The 14,729-nt window shown below is 40.3% G+C and overlaps 1 protein-coding gene across 5 annotated transcripts in view; it reads left to right on the top strand.

The window, feature by feature from the left end:
* The window catches only part of ADCY2 (adenylate cyclase 2), a 232,168-nt gene that overhangs the window by 174,329 nt on the left and 43,110 nt on the right, over positions 1 to 14,729 (top strand). For all 5 annotated transcript variants that reach the window (XM_042806780.1, XM_042806781.1, XM_042806783.1 and 2 more), the window contains one exon: positions 3,871 to 3,955. In XM_042806780.1, coding sequence (XP_042662714.1) covers positions 3,871 to 3,955 — 85 coding nt within the window. The remainder of the gene's footprint in view (positions 1 to 3,870; positions 3,956 to 14,729) is intronic.

The raw sequence follows: 14,729 nt of genomic DNA, 5'->3' as shown, positions 1-14,729 counted from the left end.
ACTAGTGTGGAATTGGTCGTGGTGTTTTTTGAAATGCAAACGGGTGAATTGCTGAACGTATATTCCTATTGAATGGGAGTTACTTCTGCTATGTGAGTAAGGGATTTGTGTGGGGGCACATGTAAGATCCTTCCCAAGCCTTTGCTCTCCGAGGCTGCTGTGTTCAAGAGGTTGTGCCCTTTTGTCCTGAATCATGCCAAACTGTCATCGTGTTCTACCCGTGGAAGGTGGTTAGGAGGCCTTAACACAGTGTTTCCAGGCAGGCACAGCTGAATTTCTTCATAGAAAAGGTAGTGCTTAAAAACTTTGTCTGAAAGCAGGCATGTGAAATATGTATAAATGAAGTATAAATGAAAGAAAACCACCATTACTAGCTATTTTTCTGCTGTATCTGATTTCAAAAGAACCTCAAGTGGAGTTATAATACTCAAAGAATTTTTCCTAACACTGAAACTGCCGTACAGTTAGTCTACGTAGCCATTGAATCTATTGATGGCTTGTTGGAATCATCAGTCGAATTAAGAAAGAAATAGCTATTAGATACCAAAAAAGTCTGAATTCAGTATTGTCTTGTATAATTGTAATTTGTAATTGCTACATTATGATTTTATCACCCTGAGAGAATTTGACACCAAATAATTCAGAACATGAATGTTAATTACCTGGCAAACTAAGGAAATTCTCTACATCCCATTAAGGGACATGTGCCATAAGTCGCGTATTTTCTTAAAAGTTACAAAAGTGTAGAAAGAATACATTCTCTTCTCCACTTCTCAGTACCTTTATCTTCATAATAAATTTTTATTTTTCAGTTAGAATGTTACCAACAAGGCATAAGTATGTATAAATACAATTTTTTTTCCAATCTCATACCACCTGATAAAAATTAATTATTCAAAACAGATGCTTACTGATGAAACCAGAAAAATATGAGAAGGATAGCCAAGATCTTAAACTATTTCGACTCAGAGCTATCCGAAGCCTGAGAAGTTCTCGTATTGTTTCCTCAATTTTAAGCTCTGTCCGTCGGTTATTGTCAGGCGCTGTCTTGTCAGGGTTCCTGGTGGGGCACCGTAGCAGAGAGCAGGCCTTCCAGAAATGAGGGTGTTCCCTGAAGCTTAAGAAGAGGCAGGTAAAACGTTTCCTGGCTTATGGATCCCTGGTGCTCTTTGGACAAAACGGTTTGCGCGGATCTGTGAGCGCAGGGCACCTGGTGGCTCGTGCAGCGCGTTTGGTGACTCTACGCAGTGCGGGCGGGACTGGTTCGCTGCAAAGGCCTGGGCTGGGTTTGTAATGCTCCAGGGACAGAATACAAACGCATGCTGTGGCTTTCCTACTGTCATTTCCTCAAACGAGGCTTGCTTACGGTGGCACTTAATTTTTAGTGTTTTGCTTCCCCCCATTATAGCATTTTCAGCCCGCTTCTTTCCTTCTAGGAGCATCATGAAACTATTTAAGCTTAGCCTAACAGAAGCAGAAGTCCTGCTGCTCCCAGAAGAGAAGCGGGTGTGCAGAGCAAAACTCTTACAACTTTTTTTTCTCTGTATTCATCACTCAAATATGAATTCCTTTTCCTTATTCTCAGTCCTTTTCTCCTTGTCCTGATAGTCAGAATCTTGTTCACCTTGCTATGCAATTCTTTTTTCTGTGCCACCTCAATAACATCATTGATCATGTAAAACAGCTACAAAACCCATTTGTTCTTGCCTGTCACTCACCTGACTAAGTACTTCGCATAAACTCTCCTTATGCGGTGGTAATTTTATTTCCCTTGCTCTCCGGTTTCTCTCACAAGCATCTTCACTTCTTCTTCTACAAGGATGCACTCCAGACTTGACTCATAAGGCTGTTCTTGTGTTGAATCATTTCCTAAGGTGTGCCAGCTCCTTTTTTGTATCCTTCATATCAGAGAAAGAATAGCGATAGTTTGAAATGCAGAAATGGTTACTTGAATCTTACTGAAGGACGTAATCAATTTGAAGTGCTTACTCATATATAAAAAATAAGCCTGATAATTATATTCCTTTTCTTTCGTCTCTTCTGTGGCTTGATAGATTTTAAATTCCTAAGAGTAGACACTGTAGTTTTACATGTTCTGATGTACAGCTGACTGTTTCAGTCTTGATGAGAAATTCCTGGAGAACATGTATTTGCGAGCAATAATGATTTTCAAATAACTTCTAAAAGAAATATTATTTCATGATTAATATATGTTGTGAATTTCCAGTTTGTTTTTCATCAGCTGTTCACATCAACCCAAAATCTGTTGAATACTTAGCATATAAGAAGTTCTCGGAATGATTGGCAGGGAAGCTCATAAATTACACTCCAAAATGCTTTTAATGGCAGCAATATGGCATCAAATTGGTTTGTGAAGTTAATGCTTTTTTGTTCTTTTCTGAAAATAGCTTCTATGACACTGTTGTTAAAACAGATCAAAATGTTTTCCCATATTTGTATGTAATCTAAGGAAATTGATCCATAGAGTTCTACTCCTAAATTTTTAGTATTATAGCTTCTAAAATGTATATATCTGAATTTATGTGGCATCTCTAAAGAACAGAGATGTATGCGCTTTTTTTTTTTTTTTTTTAATTCTGAATCATATGTTTATGGAGGAGCTGACTTGAAATGTAACAGTTATTATAGTTTGGTCTAAAAAGCAAGGGATATAAAACTTATTTCTAAAACATCATGCCAATATTTCTAGCATATAAGGTTTAATAAGATATTTGCTGGTCCTCAGAGGAGTTGTAGCGTATTTCTTAATTCTGTAAAAATTTCAAATCTGTCGATAAAACTGAAAGCAGATGCTCAGGTGAGGGTTTTCATGACGGCATCTAGTTCCATTTTTTAAACAACTCAGTTGGTCCAGAGCTGCCAATCTCCTCTTGGCATTCATTAAACATAATTGGGTCCCACTGCATCTTTCCCTAGGCAGCTCTTGTACGGTGCCTCACGGAGCAATTACGCTCGGCTGTAGTATTCATACAGAGAGATTTCCACATTTGTGGAATGAATGCATGCTTGGCTTGTTACTGTATCCCCGTTTCTGTTTGCCGAGTACCCAGTGATGCTATTTTGGCTAGACTTTCCTATTTATAACACCTAAGACAAGGGCAAGCCAGAACACCGAGTAAGGATGATTTCAGCAAGAGTATACATTACTCAGTTTTTTTCGTTCAAAGTCTGTTGTTTTCTTCCTTTCGTCATGGTGTTTAGTGTTCCTTCCCATCCTGTGCCCCTGTACCTCAGAACCTACTGGCCATCCAGTCAAATCTGACACACTGCGTCGTTTCGGAGGGGTTGAATGGCTATCTGTTCATGGAACAGCAGTCACTGTGTTAGGGCCCTTGCTGACTGAGAGACTGCAGCACCACAGATACCGCTGGGAGACTGGGCATCACTGTCCCATGCAATTGCTTTTCTATCTTTGGGGGGAAATGCACACTACCACCAAGTTTACTTTGTATATCTATTAGACTCTTAAACTATTACAAAATCAACAACACAAAAATAAAGCAATAAGGATCCCCTTTAATACAGGATTTTTAAAGTAAAACCAAAGCATTTCTGCTGTTAATACACTCTGTCATTTAAATAATTTGTGTGGAAATTATTATCTTCTTGTGGTAATAGTTTTGCAAAGTCAGAGGTAAAGCCAGTTCAAGCATTCCTGAGTTGAGAAAATGTAGCAGGGGAAAGGCATGCCATTCTGGTAAGGTCTGGAATTGTTTTTCCACGGCGTTGATGTTTGGAAGTTGCAGCTTGCACGTGGTAATTTTTCATATCATCAGTACTATACACAAAGAAAGATTGTGCTACAAATGTGTAACAGATAAATTAATACATATTCTCCTTTTCTTGTAGAACATCTATTCTCGGAATTTCGTTTGGGGCAGCGTTTCTCTTGCTTTCCTTCATTTTGTTCATCTGCTTTGCTGGACAGCTTTTGGTAGGTATTCAAGGAAATGTAATCCAGTAGTTAACGGTTTCTTCTAAATAACATGTCCTGATTTTGCCAAGTCACTCTGCCTTCGCAGAGTACCAGTTAAATGGGAAAGGCTTGCACACTCAGGCTTTGTTTTGTCCATGTTAACGTACTGTAAAATGTCCTCATTTATATGAAAACCAGAAAATGACAGTGAAGCGGCTGTCTGCACCTACACTGGTATTCTCTTTCCTCCATGAATCTGGATCCTCTAAGAAGTTTGCATTATTGTTTGAATGATTGTCTTCTCAAAATTATTTGCTATTGGGCTTACAGGAGGTGACTCATCTCGCGAGTGCTTTAATTTGGGGAACTGTGTATTTGTTTAAGTGTTGTGTAAGATCATTTTCTGAGATTAGGGAATATATCACAATAACAATTTATTTTGATATATAAACATTTTATAGTAAAATTCAAATTTTGTCATTGAGTGGTCCAGGTGTTATTGCAATGCCTATTAGTGTACCCAAATACAGCAGATATTGAATTTGAGAATTCCATTTAATTCAAGAATTAGGCATACCTTTCAACATTTCACAATATAATTTATGAGTATTATTGTCCTCTTTTCAGTTATTCTCAGATAGATCCAACACATAGCTCCATCTAGAACAAGGTATTTCAGGATTTGTAAGAAAGTTAATTAAATTTGAATTTGGCATGTAATCTGGAGTAAAACTATCTATATACTTGTCACTTAATCCCCACTTCTCCTTCTCCCATCTTTACATTGTTCCACAAGCTCCCATGGAGAATGCTGAGAGAAGGATCTTTTATAAAAAAGCTAAACGTGCACACAGGAAAGACGGTCAATCACTGTGCAGTAAAACAGTAAGGCAAGGGGGCCTGGCAGTTAAAGCAAGAAACAGGGGAAGCAGGGTTTTATAATTTTTCCATCTTCCCTTGTGAGGCTTGTAACTAACTGGGACATGTTTTTAAGACAATGTAATTAATGTACATTTCAGTTGTCTCTCCCATAAGGTAGAGGTGCTGCCACTGCTCAGGAATTAATCTGAGATATAATCAGACAGTATTTTAGACATTTTAAATCCTTGGAGTGAGGTCCTAGAGGTATTGCTATTATGTAACAGCAAAAATTAGTTCTGATGTAATATCATACTTGATTGATGTTTGTTATTGACAGAAGAGTACTGCTGTTGAATAAACAAATCAAAAAAAAAAAATCCTTCAAAGAAAAGCTAGCCTTTTTTCCTGTAGCAAAAGAGGTGCCAATGAAATGGTGCTAAGAAATGCTGGGACATACATACACCGTCCTGGGGCTTTTATTTATAGTGTAGCTTAGGAGTAATACAGACATTTTTCTGCATTTAAAGGGATGACTAAGCAAATATCCCAAGTCAAAATCGAGGAATTGTGCCACTTGAATAATACCTAACACCTACTTTCAATACTGTTCTTCCTACGTCTTGTATGTATTGTAAATACTTCCCAGAAATGGAGACCTATTATTGCATTTCTGTTGACTCGTGAGATGTCATGTTCTAACCTAAATAGCTTGAAGAGGAGCTATTTGTGTCTGTTTATGAGTTCAGCTACTCTAATGCGGGAGCTGTGGTGCTAAGAAGCCTTTCAGCTGGTACGTTATGACAATACTCGATGCAGCACTGTCTTTCCTGCACGCGCACAGACGTAGCTCTGTAAGGTGATGGAAGAGAGGCAGCCAGCAAAAGAGCAGGATGTTTATCTTTCCCCTGTCCTCTCCCCAAGATTTCTTACTTCACGTCAAAATCCAAGCATTGTTTTGTAGCTTTAACCACAGTGACACCCTATGTTATGTTTTGGTAGTATGTCTGTTGCAGTAGCTGACCCATAACTGTAAATACTTTCTAGAAGAAAAAGCCTGAAATTCTCAAGCAGACAAGTATCAGTATCTGGATTTTAACACAGTAGTGTCAGTGTAAACAGAAATCAAGCTTTACCGTCCTAAAACCGATTGAGTTTGGGATATTTTTTTCCAGTGTGGTTTCTTCCCACCTCTTTTTCTTCAGGGGCACATTTTGGATTCCCTTGAAGAAAGCCTGTAGTAAGTGTGGATGTGCTTGTGTGTGCACACACCTGCACATGGTTACAGCGTTGAAAAATCACCAAATGTCTCTCTCATAAAAATGCACAAAAAAATATTTTTAGGCCCTGACTGACCCTGACAAATGAACTGGGGGGGGTTAGTGTTGGCTGCGGGCTGGACGCCCACCCAGCTGCTCGCTCCCTCCTCTTACTCAGTGGAATGGGGGAAGAAGATAGGACGAGGAAGCTCACGGGTTGAGGTAAAGTCAGGGACTTCACTTACCAATTACTGGCATAGACAAAGCAGAGTCAACTTGGGGAAGACTAATGTAATCTATTGCCAGTTAAAATAGATTTGGGTAGTAAGAAGCAAAACCAATCATTAGAGCCACGGCACGCCTCTCCCCTCTCCCAAACTCAGCTTCACTCCTCTGCCTCCCCCCGGGCAGCACAAAGAGGGGAGGGGGTGGTCGGTGCATAGGCATTTCCCTCTGCTGCTCCTTCCCTCCCCGCTCCCCCCGGCTCCGGCGTGGGGTCTCCACAGGCTGCAGGGCCCTCAGGAGCATCCACCCGCGTCCCGTACATGAACTTGCAGCAGTCGTCAAACATTTACGTGGCTCTTACACGATTTGTGGCAGCCAAATCCTGAGGTCAGGTCAGGACACCTGGCTGTCACTGCATGATGCGCTCGTCTCCGTACTTGGACACTTTGCCCGCTCACTCTCCACCGATCATGAATGGCCGTCCCTGCTGCAGGGTAGCTCACACAAAAACCAACTTTGAACAAGCTTCTCTGTATGATTTTAATTTCATCGGTAAATGAAAAAAAAAAAAAAAAAAAAATCCAGACTGCAATGCTAAAATTACTACCCCTTACGGAATTTAATTATAATATTGTAAGAAGAGATTTACGCTCACTCTTTCACTCTGAGTTTATTATTAGCTGATTTTACTGTTTGGCAGCACTACAGTGCGGTCCAACTCAATCTGTTGTGGAGCGATAATATCAGCCATTAAATAGGAATAGGAATGTTTCCATCAAATGATGCAGCAGAGTGGTAGCACAAGTAATGAGGTTATAGACTTTCAGATCCTGCCTTTGCGGCTTGTCATCCCCTGCCAGCCTTGGGCAAGCAGGCTGAGGGCAAGAAGGGCTTACAGTTCTCATAGAGCAGTCATTCGCCCACAGGCATTAAACCTTCATCAGTCCTAGCTATAATGGGCATATGTCCTGAAACTTGAAATGCATTTATATATGTTCTATTCTAATTACTTCTTTGTCCCTATGCATTTTTGAATTTATTGTTACTTTTGCTTTTTCAGAAAATTACATTATTCGTACTTAAATCTTAAGATTGTGAGTGTTTTTGGTCTTAAAGATCCAGTTTGTCTTATATTTTCATATTTTAAATGCTGGCTATTCTTTTTTATTAACTTTCAATATTTTCTTTCCATTTTCCTTGAGAAGTTTCCTTCCCAAATTACATGCGGAGAGAGGACAGTGGTTATCCTTTAGCTCGTGTATTTTCTGTGTCTCTTCTCTTCAGCTTCTTGGAGTACAGAGGAGTTCCTAGAATGACTGTGAAATGCCGCAGACCTGGCAACTGTTAGATGTCTTTTACCTCCTGATGTTAATGCAAGGAAGCAGAGATCTGTTTATCTAAATGATACATTGGAAAATGTAATGCAATCAATAGAAAAAAAAAAAAAAACACAGTTAGAGTTACCTCTGTGGTAGCTGAGGTAACATGCTGAAGAAGTATTAGTTTCAAGCAGATGTTATTTGTGCACTGATTCAAATACTGTCTCAAAAATTTCTTTGCTTTACCTGGGACATGTGTGCACTTAATTGATGCCACATAATTTTTGTGACAGTTATTTTTCATTAATGTGAAATGGCTTTCTGTTGCATATGTTTATACCTTACAAACCTAGCTACCTGCTTCAGCTAACAAGGAAGATTAGAAGCAATAACATTTCTTTCCTATCGTCTCATCTGAACATGTTTATAGTCTCTCTTAAATACTCAATTGAACCATAGAATTACCAGAACAATACCAACAAAACAAACATCAGAAAATAATTGGCTCCACAGTTGAGAAAGATTTTCTGATTTGAGGTCACCGGAGCATCGAACAAAGTGCAGCCGGTATGTGAGCAGTCCTGTCCCTGCTAGAAGAGAGCATGTTATTTATTAGTTGCGTTACACCACACCACTGTATAAAGAGTGAGGCACAATCTTTACCTTTGTTTGCAGGGATTTCTGTTTTACTCTAAAGCAATTGGCATTAGTATTTAACACTCTGTTACATTCTGAAATACTGTGTACACTTAAGAGACTGAAAAGCTCTGCAAAGACAAAGATCCAGCAGCAGCACCACTTAGAAATTGTTTTTGACCTGGAATCTCACCTCTGATGTGAGTGTCTCTCTTCATGCAGATATGAATGAAAGTCCTTCAGTTTCTTCGCTAGTAAGCCTTTGATTGTAATTTAAGATTAAAACAGGGATGGGGGAAGTTCAGGGAGAACACAGAGAGACGCTTTTCCACCTACAGCAGGGTCCATGAAACAGGCTCACCAAACCTAAAAGTCATTCTGATGGGTCTCTGGAATGAGACTATCTTGAATTTTTTCTTTTGGTATCTGCCAATGCTACCTTTTAGTGTCTTTGTCCAAGATGACTTTGTAAGTTACCTCCAAATGAAGAGATACCTGAGTGTGTTTCCCAGTGCCAACAGTCCAGTGTGCAAACAATTTTCCCTACAATTAATTGATAAGAAGGATGAAAGCAGAGAGCATCCAGATTGTTTGGAAGTTCTTTTACATGTGTTACCTGAGAGGTGATATCTATGATGTGTGTACCGCAGCATGGTCACAGGTGAGGGCTCCTGTTGTGTGAGGCACTTTTTGGGGTGGTATCATCTTACTTGGAGACCAGGACTTGGCTAACGTAGAACGTGGCATTCAGAACTCCTTCCTCTAGTTCAGTGACCTGAGTACTGTCTTTTAAAAGTCATTCAGGTTTGTTCTTTCTCAAAACCAGTGACTCTATAAATATTTCATGTGAAATAGAAAAACTTTGATGGAAGGGACTGAGAATGTCTTACCTTAAAATAGCATATAATACAGTGACTATAGATTTTCTTGAATAAGGAAAGCAGCACAGCAAATACCAGGACTGAACTATGAGGGCCTGTAGGCATATTTATACAGCTCACTGCCGTGTTTTTTCCTTCCAATGAGATAGTTGAAGTGCACTACATGGCCATTTTAACGTGACCCTTTGTTAGGATAATCAATACTGCAAAGTACGGTGAAACTAAGGAAAAAAAAAAAAAAAAAAGAGGTGATACTGACTCTAGCTTTACCTGATATTTTTTTGTTCGGGATTCTAGCTTTTGTCAAATCAGTTGTATCCAATACGAGTTGAGTAGGCTCTTCACTTGGATGCACTTGGTATGATTCAAAATGCCTGGCTTAGATTTACGGATGCCGCCATGGAGTTCAAAAGCTTGGTGTTACAGTACTCATCTTAGAAGTACTTTGGTCCTTTTTATCAGCAATAGGACCATTACAAAGTATGCAAAGTGTAAGCTTAAGTCTCTATACAAAAATCACCCTTCTCCAATCTTAGGTCAGTGTAATCATTGTCAGCCAGTTCTTTGGATTTGAACTTTGGTGTCTTCTTCAAGTCTGAGTGAAAACAAGCATGTGAAAAAAATCTGAAATTTGGGGCTTTTTGTTTCTCTCGATTTAATTTTTTGTAACCTTGGTAAAATATTAAGTTCTATTTGAATGCAAAATGAAAAGAACAATAATAGAACTATAGAAAATGTGATTCACTGGCTTTCTGTAAATAAGAGGTCTTCAGTCAAGATGTTCCAACCTCTGCTAGCATGTGAAGGAGAAGTGTGACAGCTCTTGCAACACTGTCTTTCATCTACCACAAAGCTGTCATAATTAATTCTCTCACCAGTTCCTTGATCTCAGCCAGAAAGACAGCATTCATTTTGTTAAATGCTGAAGTAGGTTTTTGTGTGTGGAAAGACAACACAGGATACATTTTAATAACCTGAATATTCAAAATAATTTATTACTCACTATCATGCTGAGCTGTCATATCAGATTTAACATGTTCAGATGAAAAGATAATACATTAGTCACCTTTCATACTACAAATACCTATTATTTCTAGTTGGTAAATGATGAACACTGAACCATATTCTGCCAGCTCTGCTTAGAATAAACACAGAAGCGAATGCTACTGAGATCTGATGTCTTTACCCTTCTTGCAAGCTTTCTAGAAATGATTACTTACTTCCTTTCATCTCATTCTCCGTTTTCCTAAGAAAATTGCAAATGAGACCTAACATTTACACGAAAAAGTGTTTGACGTAAGCCAATGAATCAGCAAAATAAACCTGCATAGCTTAGCCAGTGCTATTAAGAGCCTGAATTTAAGGATCACCCTGCCACTCCAGTTCTCCTTCCAGGAGTTCCCTAAATTTTTAGTGGCGCTGAGCGGCTGCGGTTGTGCTCTATATGAACTGGATTTAGATTGCTCAAAAGTGAAATGAAGTTCAGCAAATCTGTTAATTTATGTAGAGAAATACTGATCAACAGCATATTCTTTCCTGTTTTCCAAGGAATTTCTTCTCAGTGGTTTAAAGATTTTTAGTGTGAATCAGGGTTTTGTCACAAATTCTCCTTTCAGGAGCCTCATTGGCTTAATTTATGTAGGCTGCTGTCTTTGCTGTTAGAGAGACCTGTCACCTGTATAACAGACCAGGTGGGCTGGACAGATGTACCAAACAAGCAGTGGTCCTTCTCCTCCAGAACGCGGAGCTGTGCATTAAACAGCCTGTCAAGAAATGCATCACCGAGCTCTGGTGTGCTTCTGTTTTACAAGTGGAAATAACTATTTACAGCTTCATTTTTGAAGTTGCAGTCTAACAGCACTCACATTTTTCTTCATGTCAGAACCAGCAATAACTGTAATTTTAGCAATAGCACCTGGAAGAATGGAATCTCTTTATTGATTAATCACACTGACTGAATGATATATTGTTTCCTGAAATTTATTTTATTCTCCAGAACTTTTCTTAGCGATAAAGATGCCCAGAGAACATAATTTTATGGAAACAGAAAAACAGCTTTTTAAAGAAGTGTAGAAAATCAATCCAATTAGTTCCTCCTTGCTAAAATGCATTAGCAAAGTCAGGTGATACTGATCAAAAATATTGTAAAGAAAGGAAATTAAGTGTTATTGCAAGGAGTTTTGGTACAGAAGTACCAAAACATAAGTCTGTTCAAACATGTACAGGTACTTGGAAAGCAATAAAGCAGTCCTCAGCATCAAGTACATTTCTCAACATGGACATTGCTAAATAATTTCTGCAATTCTGTACTGTAATTGTTTCAGTGGTTACTTTAAAAAAAAAAGTGAAAGTTCAGATTTAACAATTCGAAGTATTGATGTTAAAGTAGAAAAGTCTGAGAAGTCTCCATCGTTTCATGCCAACATTCATGTATTTAGATATTGTGATTCAACAGAGATTTTGTGTGAAACTTAATTTTATCTTCAGAATTAATGTAGCACAAATTGTTGATTTATGCAGAGGAAGGCACCAATTTACATTGCTTAGCACTAGAAAAACATGAAAGCACCTTTTTTTATGACATTGTTTTGCATCTGTTACTGAGCCATGTTTTTTAAAGTTCTGAAATTGAAAATAAGAGCTGCTAGAGCGTGTTGGGTCCAGTGGAGCTCAGGAGCCCGGGGCGTGCTCCTTCCTGGTCCGCCGGAGCCCAGTGTGATGGAGTTACAGACCCGGGGGATCCTCTTGCCCCGCTCCCATCGCTGGGGGGCTGTCAGTGCGGCGTCCCGGCTACAACCAGGGGTGGGGTGGAGCACGGGGTCCCGATACGCGCGTGGGCGTACCCCCCACCCCCGGATCCACAGAGACCAGCTCTCTTTGTGCACCCACATGGCAAGCAGCGGCACTCACGCAAATGTGATCACCGCTGATGGTCTGGTTCCTCCCTCCTGGCTGAGCAGGGCTGACGTTCGCTGGCGGGCTCCACGCACGCCCGGCCCGTCCTCATCCACAGGCACGCTCGCATCTGTGGGCCACTCGATGGTACTTGTGGGATGTGACCAGGCTCTGCCCCCCTGCTACGCAGCGACTGGCTCGAACCTTGGATCTCTCCAAATGCAGATTGACGTGCGGAAAACAGGCTCCACAATCTGATAGATTGTAAAGTAGGTATGTTTATTCAGCGCTGGGCACACAGGGGATCGCTCCTCCTATTGTGCGCGCCGATATGGCACCGTTATCTTACATTTATAGAGCAAATGATTACATATCCATAATATTTCGCAACATGCCTATACATATGCATTACCTGTCCCCGCTTCGTATTATAATTAGCATTTCCATAATCTCCTCCCAATTGAGTCTGCACAGTGCCTTCTGGTGGTGGTCGTGGGGGTCTTTGGGGATGAAGTCAAGCTCCTCTTCCTCCTGTCCTCTCTGTGACCCCAGGCTTCGCGCAGACTCAGTCCCTTACTGGCTGTTGTCCAAACCGTGGGTCTAGTCCCAACCGGCTTTGTACTGATAAAGCCTAAAGACTCCATGCCTCAGCTCATCATGTTTTACAAACTACCTACTTTTTAGCAAATCATTAGGCAAACTGTTATCTCAACTATTTCCCTTGTCATCCCCTTACTCTTATCTCAACTATTTCTCTCTTCTTGCTATTCCCATATTAACCCTTACATCCCCTGTTCCTATCTAGGCCCTGTATCACAGATCTCCTACGTACCACCCAGCCCAGCCTGCAGTTTCCGAATGGCGACACAGGCGCTCCCCCTACGCCCTGTGGATCTCTCCAGTGGCTGGTCCGAGACACCTCGGCTGCTGGCGCCCAGGCCCCCAGTTGCCTCAGATACGTGACATCTCTCTCTCCGGTGGCTGGCACCCATCCTGTGCTACTTGCCGTCCAGCCCAGGATGAGGTTTGCTAGCATTTGCACACATGCAGACTCAGAATAATGACTGCACTTACGCAGAAGATAGTTAGAGATAGGTTTTAACAGGAATATTCAATAGACTCCTTTAGACAAGTGTTTACAGGCAGCCGTTTCCTTTCATCCCCTCTCTTCTCCATTTACATATGTTTGTTGCTCCCCAATCCACATTCATCCCTCCCTTCCCTCTCCTGTGTCCCATCCCCTAAACATCCTGTAAGTTTTCCACGTACCCACAAGACCCTTAAAACATATCCTAATGTTTTACACAGTCCCACTCCTTTCTTCTCCGTTGCAAAATAACTCTCTGCCCTGTGCGGGCATACTGTCCTTCCAGGCAGTGGTCACCCTGAGTCTGCAGGGCAGCCGGCAAAGGGGGTTTCTCCTGTTGAGGCCTCTTGGTAGGTTTCCCACCAGAGACCAGGGCTGAAACTTTCTCCTTCGATGGTTTTAGGAGCAGCAGACGCAGTGGCTTCTGTTCTTCACTGATTTAGGTTACTTTGGTTCCACCATCTATCATTGTCCTTTTGATCATCACCAGGTCTTTGAGTTTAATTTGATTAGCCTTTAGTCAGTTAACCTAAAAGCAGTAAAAATAATAATAAAATGTATCTGGTTTAGGCCAGATAATTTATTTTCATAATTTGCTTCTTTTCTTGGAATTTCTTATCCTAAAGACTTTTATTGAACAGTATAGCTCCCTGTAAGATAATTCAGAAAGCAGGACACCATGTACTGCTTTATCTATATAATTTCTTATCCACTTTACATTCCACATACTTTCTCAGTATTCCTGCCTAGTTTTGTCCCTAATCCAACTTAAGCTACTCCTAAACTTCCAAGAAAATCACAGAACAATGTAGGTGAATTTGTACTAAAGCTCCAGATATGCTATAACAAAGGCAAAGAGTAATTTAAGGCATGATTTCATGACTCTCTTAATTTGCCATAAATCCATGCTCCCTGTCTTGCTAGGTGTTAGGCAGACTAGACAGATAACTGGATGATTCATTTTCACACAGATCCCTTCCCTGCATTCAGTTCAGTACTCCCTTCTGTAGCAACAGCAGCAGTCTAGGCTTTGTGCTTCTCACTTTAATAAAGTAGGGAGGATGACAAAACTTTTCTAAAATCTACATGTGGATTCAAATTATCTTTTTTCTGTCATGTACTTAGGGATGGAGAACAAGGTTTGGAAGTTCAAAAAGGCGTTTGAGCAGGAGCTTCTTGCTCAAAAGTGCAGGTCCCTTGAGCTTATGTGGGGGGGTTCTCGATATGGGGGAGAAGTAACATGTATATAAAGATGTTTATTTTTTCCCTTTATGCTGTCCATCCTTGAGATTCAAATTATTGTTTTGACCTTCCTGACACTGTCTGAATTCACGCAGATTCTGTCCAATCCAGCATGCAAAACTCCCTGTCATAAAAGGGACCAATGTGTAAAAGAAGTTCTAGCCATATAGTGCACTTGTCCAAATAGTGAGTAATTGGGAGGGAAATAGTGATGTGCAGTATGACAAAGACCTTAATGCAAACAGCATCACGTGTTGGGTAATAGTGTAATTTAGCGAGATGTGCAGTAGCTACTGAACCTGAACTAATAGATAAGTGCTGTAAATTAAGTCCTGTATTTGGTAGTTTCTAGTGCTTGAGTTCTCATTTCAGGGACTTCCTGTGCTTGTA

This window comes from Tyto alba, unplaced genomic scaffold (genome assembly GCF_018691265.1).
Source record: "Tyto alba isolate M040663 unplaced genomic scaffold, T.alba_DEE_v4.0 Super-Scaffold_48, whole genome shotgun sequence".
NCBI classification, from domain to species: Eukaryota; Metazoa; Chordata; class Aves; order Strigiformes; family Tytonidae; genus Tyto; species Tyto alba.
Note: the sequence above shows the minus strand (reverse complement) of the source record. Positions and strands in the feature narration are given on the sequence as shown.